Below are 10,910 nucleotides of genomic sequence, written 5' to 3'. Positions count from 1 at the left end.
ATAACTATTAGCAGTTAATCTTCTTCCCCGCCCCACAACCTGCATTATTTAGTTTTGGATTCCCTGGGGGTAATTTTAATCTAAACTCATGAATTCAGATCTGCCGGCCTGGACCTCACTTCATGCCTCATTTTGCAGCCTGAGCAGGAAGCGAGCTCCGCAGTTGTGAGCGACCTCAAGGGAAGGGCAGATGGACCAGCCCCTGAGCTCCAGGGACTGCCCCCCTGCAGGGCCTCCCCTCACCCCTGACTTTGTGAAGCAGGAGGTCCCCCACGGGAACTCCGCCCCCCAGTTGTGGGATAATGTGGACTTCAGGGGGCTGTAAACACTCTACTTTCCCTGAAAATAAAATCTATTTACTGGCTCCAGGGGGATAGGCCCTGGCCCTTCTGCATAATAACACTTTATAGACATTCATTAAATCCCATCTCAATCCAAATCATTATTCAACTAACACCTATATGTTTTAAGTCTCCATCGATCGCTTCAGACCTCATAAACTAATCATACTATCATGAAATAGAAACTTTGTAAGTCCACAAGCATTAAAAGTTTTTCAGAAATATATGTCTATATGTTCCTTCTAGGGGAGGGCTGTGATTTTACCAGATTTGCTTTGATGCTTCCCACACCTACTACAAATTTTTCCATTTAAAAAAGGCTTCAGAAATGAGAATTCAGATAATTTTCATGGGAGTATTCAAAACAGATTCAATTATAAAAACACTAGGTTCGGGATCCCTGGGTGGCGCAGCAGTTTGGCGTCTGCCTTTGGCCCAGGGCGCGATCCTGGAGACCCGGGATCGAATCCCACGTCAGGCTCCCGGTGCATGGAGCCTGCTTCTCCCTCCACCTGTGTCTCTGCCTCTCTCTCTCTCTCTCTCTGTGACTATCATAAATAAATAAAAAAAAATTAAAAACAAAAACAAAACAAACAAACAAAAACACTAGGTTCATAGCTTCAAAAAATTACACAAGAGAAAAAATAGTGACAAGACTGAAATTGGACGTTTTGAAAGAAAGCAATCTAATCACATTAGTAGAATTGTATTCATGTTCAATTCTTGTATTTTAAATCTTTTTTTTTATATTTTAAATCTTAAATAAGAAGCCAATGAGTTATCTTTCCCTAATAAAGTTTTATGTGAATTTTTATTTTTAAGCAAATTAAGCATACTCTTAAGCACTGTTACTAAAGTTCACATGAGCACTTTAACATACGATAGATGACACCGAGAATACCTGACTGCTTTTAATTTCACTGACATTCTCTTGTAAATGAACAACAAAAAGACATATTCTAGAAGAAAAATATCTCGGTGAAGTTGATAAAGCCTACATGAGGCTCACTCATTAAAAAATAACTTGTGATAAATGATCGTGCCAAGTTGTACCTCCGGATTGGCACAGACTCAGACACAAGGTAGGTAAGTGAAAGCAACCCGGCAAGACCACGGCGGGATTTTTACTCCTCTACACAGCAGGAGCGGCTGGGGGACCTGGGAAGCGAGGCCCAGGGACGACCCCGCGGGTGACGAGGCCGAGCTCTCCGCACCCCCACCCTCGACCCGAGCCACCGGCTCCCCAGCCTTGCAGGCGCACGAGCATCCGTAAGCACCACGTGTCACAGACCTCACGGACGTCGTTCTCCTTCCTGACGTGCCTGGTGATGTAGCGGATGGAATCGAGCGCGGCCTCCAACGTGTTTCTCGGAGCCCCCAGGCTCCCCGTGCCCCCGGTCCCCGCCTGGGCGAAGTACCTGTCTGTGTGGCTTCTCATGCAGAGCACCTTGGGGAGCTTGTGGAGAAAGATCTTGCGCACCCAGGGTGCCATGGCGTCGTGCGTCGAGGAGGAACGGTGGTGGATGTTGATGGCGAAGACGGTTACCATGATGGACAGAGTCACAAAAATCATGGTGAACACCAGGTACTCTCCGATCAGGGGGATCACTTTGGACGACGAGGGTATGATCTCCTCGATCACCAGCAGGAAGACAGTCAGAGAGACCAGGACTGACGTGCAGAGGCAGATCTTCTCGCCCTCGTTGGAGGGGAGGTAGAAGACGAGCACCGTTAAAAACGAGAGCCCGATGCAGGGTATGATGAGGAACAAGGTGTAGAAGAGAGGCAGACGCTTGATCACAAACGAGTACGTGATGTACGGGTACCAGCAGGCGCTGTCCGTTCTGTTCCCTCTGCTCCCGGTGGCGCTGACAATCTCCCATTCTCCGTTGTCAAAAAAGTCTCTCTTGTCCACGTCTTGGTCCTCCAAGATGATATCGACCTGTGATCCGTCGTAAGTCCAGGAACCAAACTTCATGGAGCAGTTTTGGACGTCAAATGGGAAAAACGTGACATCTATGGTACAGGAGCTCTTGTAGTTCGCGGGGGGTGTCCAGGTGACCTTGCCGTCGTACCTGACCACCGCTTTCGTGCTGGTCCCTTCAAAACGGCCGTCGGCACTGAAATAAACACACGCACGTGACAGCGCAGAGACTGGGGAACCCTGGCAGGCCCATCACAGGCTGGGGGGCGGGGAGCCCGGCCAATGAGATGCTCTGTAAGTTGTGATGCAGGAGATACACCCGCTGCACGTAGGGGACCCTGTCCCACGGCCGTCTTCCCTAAATAGACAACCCTCCTAGACCTGGACTCCTTCCACATGGACCCCACGACTGATGATCACATTTGTACTTCACAGGACCATGAGATTTTAGAGCCCGAAAGATTTCCCTTTACTCACAAAACATAATTCGGCTATTTGAACAATAGGATAGCAGCCAGCTGCTGAGTCCACGTGCCTCGATGCCCCACACGGCGCTATTCCCCTCCAGCAAATACTGGGTGCTTGCTGCCTGGGCAGGGAAGAGCATCAGTACTCAGCTGTGCCTCTAAGCCCCGCTGCCCTGCGAACTCATGTTCTGGGGAAGTCTACCCACACAAGATTTCTTTGAAATATTGTTTATCCTAAAACTCATGTGGCTTTTGCTAGACTCACGTTTATGTAAAAATGTCTTCAGGGGCCTGGAATAAGGTGATGCTCTGGGAAACTATGTCCTGCTACCTTACAGCCTCTTGCCTCTTAACATACGAAGAAGCGTGCAGGGAAACGGTATTTAGAGATGAATATTTCTACACAGCATTTACTCTGTCTTCATGCCAAGTGCGTTCTTGCAAATACTCCAAAGTGCTTTAGGGTAAGCACAAATTCCCAGATTTGCTCTGGGGTGATCCTAGAAAAACTGAAACTTGATCCCAGAATTATCTGTTCCCCAAGTTAAAAACCATCCTGAAAATAGACATGGGTAGGACACCTATAAAGATGAGTGCACACCCCCCGTCACGGGATAATTACAATATGGTATTTAAGCAAAATTAGAAGCACATTTAAACATAAGTGTGACCTCAACTATTTTTTTAAATATCCCCAAATCTGGAGGGTAATCTGCCCAATATTTGGTCTGTTAAGTAGGAGGCTGAACAGAGATGCCAGGCTGCCCGTGTAAACCCCACCCCGCCACATGCAACTGTGTGATCTTGGACAAGGGCACAACACCCTCCCTCTCCTGTTCCTCGTCTGTCAAAAACATTATTTTCACAATAGCAATGGGAATCCAATAAAGCACACGGCCAGGAACTGGGATGGGGTGACAACCCCAAGGGCTGGGATAACGGGACTGATTAGGGGTGACACCCCCCAACTTCCAGACACTGTTCTGCACTTTCCAGATGGTTCACATGTTTTAAAAATCAAAGGACAAAAGAACACCTCAAAAGGGGGGTGAGGATCCACAGACCCTATTTGCAGTTTCGCAAAACACATAAGATCAAGTCATTTGATCTTACAGTTGGACGGTTTTCGAAAGGAAGAATCACTAGTGCCTAATAGAAATACAGTTTTCTTCTAAAAGCATAAAGCGGAATTTGGAATATGACTTACTTATCAAACAAAACGATGTCTGGGGTCCAGAGGGAGTCGGAAGGGACGCGTATCACTTTTATTCCTCCGTAGTCACCAGGGCGCCATCTCAGTTTCACGTCCGTCCACTCCTTCAGAACAAACATGACAGCCTCAGTCGCCAATTGCGATGACATCGACTGTGAAGCATAGTAGAAACTATGCTTTTTGCCAAATACAGAAATTCCAGACATAAAAGCATCTCTACTCGCCCTAGAGAAAACTCAGCTCTGTGTCTTTGTTGAGTGTGGGAGCACAGCCCCCCTCCAGTGTCTGCAGCCTTGGTGCCGGGAGACACAGATGAGGACCATTGGGGGGTGGGGTGGGGGGGTGCTCACAGCCGTGTCACCTGCTCCCCTCCCCCCGAGGACACACCCGGGGCTCCGGCCTGGCCACAGAAGAGCTGGCTGCACTGTCCTTGGCTGGACGGGTCCATGCCAGGGGAACAGGACTCATCACACCCTCCACAGAGGTGAACACCTGTGCAGCCTCCACACAGGGACATTCTGTGATCATGCGAAGACGCAGCCCCACAAAAGGGGGTGTGCCTTTTGGGAGTTAGGGTCAGGGAACCGGTAGTGGGTATTAAATTAGGGCTGATAAAGGAAGAGCAAAGGGAAGGACACAGCAGCACCTGAGTACAGAGGTCCGATGGCCCAGAGGAAAAAGGAGCCCTTCCTACAAAAGGGGCTACGTGCGTAAGAATAATTGATCGCCTGTTTCCGTCTCACTCCAAGTAAGCGTCACAATCCTGGCAGCGGCCCAGGTGCTTGCTAAACCAGGGCCCTCCCCCTGCTTCTCTGACCTCCCCACGGTTCACTCACCTCTCCCCACACTGGCCCGCTTGCTCCTCCTTCGACACACCAGGCACACAGCAGCCGCAGGGCCTTTGCACTTGCTGGCCCCTCTCTGCCTGGATTGCTTCTCCCTGAGATACTCGTATGGCTCATTCTTCTCCTTGCTCAGACATTACCTTCCGAGTGATGCTCTCCCCAGCTGTGCTGGTTAAAAGTACATCCCTGACACTACGTCGCCCTCGCTCCCAGTGAGCTTTCCTCCAAGCTTGTCAGCGTTAAGGTACAACACAGCCTCCTAGCTCCTTTCCCCCACGAGACAGACATTCCCGGGGGCCAGGACTTCTGCCTGGGAAACAGCGCCTGCAGGACAGCAGCCACCCCAGGACTCCCTGGTCGGATACAAGAGCCTCTGGCGTCCTGTCCATCCACCAGACCACCTGCTCGTGTTTCTGAAAACCCTACAGTCGCAGCACCAGTGACCTTTTGAATTTTATACACACCTGCTTCAACCAGACGTTCGTTGTCATTAACTGATTTTTCTCATCCTGTAAAACAAAAATTTAAATAAGGCTGATTTCAAGTACAGAATTTTCAGTTTCCTGCACACACCTCCGTCCATACCATACCTACATCCTGCTCATCAATGCAGGTCTCTGGAAAAGCAGCATCACTTTTCCAGCCTAATTTCACATTATTCCTTTCAACATGCTCCGTATTTCAGATAAACTGCCCTGCAGGACACCGCTGGCATCTTGGATGGAACGTTCAGGGACTCAGCTACTCTACGTCCTCAAACCCGAGACACGGTCTAAGGAACAAGCACAGCGTCACCGTGCACTTGGCACTCGAAGGAAGAAGCGGACAGTGAGCTGTGAATCGCCGTGAACCAAGACACACGCAGTGATTGCAGAAGAGCCGAAACGGGGGGAAGGGGCCGGAGTCACACCCATTCCCACATGTCCTCAAGCTAGAACCCGGTGGTGTTCTGTGCCCCGCCGAGCACAGGGCCGCATTGCTGACCTCGGCCGAGCTGAGGTCACTGCCCTGCGCTTGCACGGCCACTTTCCTGGCGAGCTGGGGTCTCGGCCACTTGCTGCTCACACCTCCCAGATGGAGCTTTGCTGAGACCGGCTTGTCACTGAGCTTTCGAGGCCTAATTAAAGTGACATCACTTCCATCATTTTCCCTGAAATACCACGGAGCCAGCGGGACCAGTACAAGACCAGATGATTGCCGGGTGCCAACCACAGACACCCACTGGCAGGACGGAATGCCGGGTGGGGACACGCACAGCAGTGGGCACAACCCATAGGCTGGGAGGGAGGACAGGGCTTCAGACGGCCCAGGGCCTGGCGGGCCGCCTTCCACAGCAGGTGGGCGGCCCAGGAGAGGAGCGGGCAGAGGACAGAGGCCCTGAAGTCCGACTCAGGAACAATCTGGGGAATACAGCGTGGGCGTCACTCTTTCACCTCGGTTCCAAAGGTCACCTGTCCTTGGAGAGGACCTGGGGGGACCCCTGGGGTGGCTCAGCGGTGGAACATCTGCGTCCGGCTCAGGGCATGACCCCGGGGTCCCGGGATCAAGTCCGCATTGGGCTCCTGGAGGGGAGCCTGCGTCTCCCTCTGCCCGTGTCTCTGCCTCTCTGTGTGTGTCTCTCATGAATGGATAAATAAAATCTTGAAGAAAAATTGTTTTAATTAAAAATAAAAGGAAACGACCTGGAGATTTTATCTAGTGCAGTTCCTTCATCCCGCAGATAGAGGAACCAGCCCAGCGGGGGGAATGTGCGGAACCGCCCCGGCTGGCGGGAACCGGTTAGAATGGCAAGCTCCTGAGCTTAAGCCCAACAGCGGCCCTACTGTCCGCCCCAAAGTCACACAGCATCAGAGTGAGTGCCGACTGCGCAGCGTACCCCCGGGGCTAAAGCCCTAAATGCAGCCATGAATGACGGGGAAAGTTCTGGTAAACCTCTTACCCATGATGCCACAAGGCAGCAGGTCAGCTTTGAGAATCTAATGAAAACGATAGACCTTTTCCCCAGAAAAATGTGAACACACACGAATTGTGCACCAAAGGCTAGGACCCAGTTGGCACCCGCGTCCTCCACGGGAACACAGATAAAGGAGCGACACCTAAGTTCACAACTGGCCCCAAATGTGGGGCACAGCCTGACGCGAGGAGACCTCAGGTCCCAAGCATCTGTTACGTGTCAGCACCATGTACGATGGGACACAACCCAGAAGGACAAACGCAGGGCTGTCCCCAGGACACGGCGCCGTCGGCAGAGAAGCCACTGACTGGGTGAAGGGGGGAGTGGGGGGGGCGCAGGGCAATGGTTTTGTGACCTGACGGTAAAGTCAGCAGCCACCAAATTCAGGCATTTGTCATTAATAATACAAATACAGTCGTCATTTATAAAAGGAAATAATGGGAACTAACTTCTGCCAACAATAGAATATTTAAATAAGTCATAAACGGAACGTCGGATAGACATTAAAATTATATTTATGTATGAAGATTATGGAACGAGGCAGGCAATGCTCTTAATGTGACGAGAGGAGAGAAATGGGTGCTGGGTGGTGCAAGGAGGTGTCGGCCACTAGACCGGGCACCTGAGGCCAATAGGACACTGCGTGCCCACAGTGGAATTAAGACTGTTTTTAAAATTGTAAGGGAACAAAAAACAAGAGGGGAAAAAAGGCTTCATTGTGTCAAAATTAATATCCCAATTTGAAAAGTTACACACAAACAACTGGCAAGAAATACAGCAAAATGTCACCACGGGTCACCTCCAGGGGGTGGAAACACAGTCTTTTTTCCCTTATTTGTAGTCGTTTGTACTTTCTGAGCTCTCTACAAGCATCCTCACTGCTTCTCTAATTAGGAAATAAAGGCTCGTCTCTAACCGTCGCTGTCACCGTGGGCTCTGGGGACGCAGCAGGGAAAGGGCTAGTGACTGCCGTGATCAGAACAAGGAGAAACTAATGTCGACGTTGGCACGAGCTCTGGGTTCGAGGAGAAGGGTCTCGAGACGGCGAGAACTCGTCGCGAGGGAACCCACGCTCCCTGGTGGGCGCCACGCGGCAGAGCCTCAGACGTGTCTGAGGCGTGAGACTGAAACGCTGACGGGCTGAGACGCTTTTTGGTCCTAACAATATACAACTCTACTCTTGGACTCTTTCCTCTTTAAAATGTTGACTTTTGGGGATCCCTGGGTGGCGCAGTGGTTTGGCGCCTGCCTTTGGCCCAGGGCGCGATCCTGGAGACCCGGGATCGAATCCCACTTGGGCTCCCAGTGCATGGAGCCTGCTTCTCCCTCTGCCTGTGTCTCTGCCTCTCTCTCTCTCTGTCTGTGACTATAATAAATAAATAAATAAATAAATAAATAAATAAATAATATAATAATAAAATAAAATAAAATAAAATGTTGACTTTTTAAAATCATATTTTTAAAAAAATGTAATGAGAAGCTTCCATATAAAATGTTTCCTAGGGATCCCTGGGTGGCGCAGCGGTTTGGCGCCTGCCTTTGGCCCAGGGCGCGATCCTGGACGACCCGGGATCGAATCCCACGTCAGGCTCCCGGTGCATGGAGCCTGCTTCTCCCTCTGCCTGTGTCTCTGCCTCTCTCTCTCTGACTATCATGAATAAATAAATAAAATCTTTAAAAAAAAAAAAAAATGTTTCCTATCTTTGACCTTATTCAAAATAAACCTACAATAATTACCAGATCAGTGATTTATTTGTAAACTCCTCAATGTCATGCAAACAGTGCATCCCGGTGCCCGCAGCAACCACTCCTCCCTGCCCGGGCCCCCTGGAAACCCTCGCTGCCCCCCACCCCCGGGCCCATGGCGCCCCCAGAACCTCTGAAATGCAGCATGTGATGTCTGGCACACTTACCACATCCACTAGCTGAGATAGTGCAAGGCCAAACTTTATTTTTATTTTGTCATTCAGGTGTTCCACGGGACGAACCCATCTTTCGTAGTCTTGAAACAAATCCTTAAACAAACTGTCTTCATGTTTTGCCACCAAGGATGGTTCAGCCAATCCTGCATAAAGATTTTTCAAAGTTAGTGTATTAGCTTCTCGCCCACTAAATACCTATGCTTTAGAAAATGTTCGGCTTTATAGGAACCAACCTATTACTTAGGCTATTTTTTTTAAGATTTTATTTTTATTTATTTATCCATGAGAGACACAGAGAGATGCACAAAGAGAGGCAGAGACCCAGGCAGAGGGAGAAGCAGGCTCCATGCAGGGAGCCCGACGCGGGACTCGATCCCGGGACCCCAGGATCACACCCTGGGCCGAAGGTGGCGCTAAACCACTGAGCCACCCAGGCTGCCCATATTTAGGCTATTAATAGAGCCTTTACAATAAAATATTGATACAAATGTTTATGATCAATAAGGGACACTGTGGCTTGGATATATCTCTTAGTAAAATCCGATTACTCATATGGAAATACTCTATGTTCCTTAGGAAACAGTACTTTATACAGAATATTCTAACAAAAGCTTTTAAGCTTTTAAATAAGTTGCCAGGGCTCGAGGGGTTGCTTGGGGAAAAATTCCAAACCTAGAAAACAGAGACTTTGAGGTGCATTTACATCAACTGTAAATGTAAAATTAACAAACTTTCATTTACATGACTGTGCTATACAAACATATAAGCACTGGATGAATTATCCAGATGTCATACCTTTGTTGGCTATATGTTTGCAGACAGTTACCTTAGGGCCTGACACTTAAGAGAGAGAGAGAAACAGGATTTTTTATATTCTAGATGCCATAGCCGCGGAGTGGTTAGATTCCCAGGTCACTGTTATGTTTGTTCTTCTGCCAAGTTGGATTAAGCCTCTGAACAAACGAGAGTTTTCAGTGTTACGTGCTCCGAGTCCCTGTCAAGGGTCTGAAATGAGTGAAAGTCAAGCCTGACGTTTACCAGGACTCCCGATTTTACAAAGAAAAAGCATCCACTTGAACCAAAACATCGCTGGCTTATTTATGATGAGGGACGCACGCAGGACTCTGCAGGCACGAGGGGCCTTCTCCAACGTGACAGAAAACCAGCGCTTTCCCAAGACCTCGTGTCCTTATTAGACCGTGTTCCAGTGGGAGGAAGCCCACCCTGGCGCCCCTGCCCCGTCCACCCGTCAGGAGTGCAGCACACTCCTCTCTGGCTCCCCCGGCGAGTTAGGAAACTCGATTTAATCTGTAAATACCATAGACCTTGCACCTGCTTCCCATAAAAGACTCCTTATGTGAAAATGCACAGCGTTGGAGAGATTCCAATTCAACTGGAATGTTATGCACTGGAGAGTCATTCGTTTTATTTATTTATTTTTTTGAGTCATTTGTTTTAATGTTTAAGAGCCGTTAATTCAATAGCATTACTCTCTCCTCTCCTAATCCTGCTTAAAATTTTTATAGCCTCTGAAACACCAAAAGTTTGAGGTTGTTTGAAAGATAAAAATGACAAATAAAATGCATTTTAATAGCATCTAAGAACCTTTTGCCTTAGGGAAAAAGATGATAGCTTGATTCGCCACCTCGAATCCTGTTTGAAAGAAAGTAGGTGGGGTATAAATACATTGACAAATTAATTCTAACATTCCCTCTAACGACAATCCTTAAGATGCAGCCTTAAAAATATCTTCCTAGTATATCCAATATTAGAAATACTATTTCCCCAACACAATTTCCATAGAAATAGTGGGTGCTAATGTCAGTGATGTTTTAGCACAAAACCTTAATCATGCAAATTCTAGGTAGAGGATTTTTAGCCGGTTCTAAATCTTTTTAAGTTTATGCTGCTCATAAGCCTCAGAATGCTTAAAGGAGAGGAGGATACGTGATGGGAGATGCCATGCTACAGGGCTGGTTAGTGGCAGAGCTCTGAAGGGCCCCCAGGGCTCCGCTCCACCTCTTACACCTCTCATGTGAACATTTTCCATCCTGAGTCTTTATCAAAGTGCTTAATTAGTGTCACACTCCCTGACAGCTCCAGCCCATACTAATTTTTGCTCACTCATTCAACAAATGTTTCTTGGACAAGTGCCTCGTACTAGGCACTGCGCCCAGTACCGGGCACACAGGGATAAACACAGTCCAGCAGGAAAGATCGACACAGTGCACGTGGTGCTACTAA

General features: G+C 48.7%; 1 protein-coding gene across 3 annotated transcripts in view; it reads right to left on the bottom strand.

The window, feature by feature from the left end:
- Positions 1-10,910, bottom strand: part of CHRNA5 (cholinergic receptor nicotinic alpha 5 subunit) — a 40,314-nt gene that overhangs the window by 922 nt on the left and 28,482 nt on the right. For 2 of the 3 annotated variants that reach the window (XM_025986037.2, XM_025986035.2), the window contains 4 exons: positions 8,658-8,809; positions 5,255-5,299; positions 3,940-4,049; positions 1,633-2,461 (listed from right to left, as the gene is read on the bottom strand). In XM_025986037.2, the coding sequence (XP_025841822.1) occupies positions 1,633-2,461; positions 3,940-4,049; positions 5,255-5,281 (966 nt within the window). In that variant the 5' untranslated portion in view covers positions 5,282-5,299; positions 8,658-8,809. The remainder of the gene's footprint in view (positions 1-1,632; positions 2,462-3,939; positions 4,050-5,254; positions 5,300-8,657; positions 8,810-10,910) is intronic. The other variant, XM_025986036.2, reaches the window with a different exon arrangement.

The sequence above is a fragment of the Vulpes vulpes genome, chromosome 2 (genome assembly GCF_048418805.1).
Source record: "Vulpes vulpes isolate BD-2025 chromosome 2, VulVul3, whole genome shotgun sequence".
In the NCBI taxonomy this organism is placed as follows: Eukaryota; Metazoa; Chordata; class Mammalia; order Carnivora; family Canidae; genus Vulpes; species Vulpes vulpes.
The sequence above is the reverse complement of the archived record's forward strand: the minus strand, read 5'-3'. Positions and strand labels throughout refer to the sequence as shown.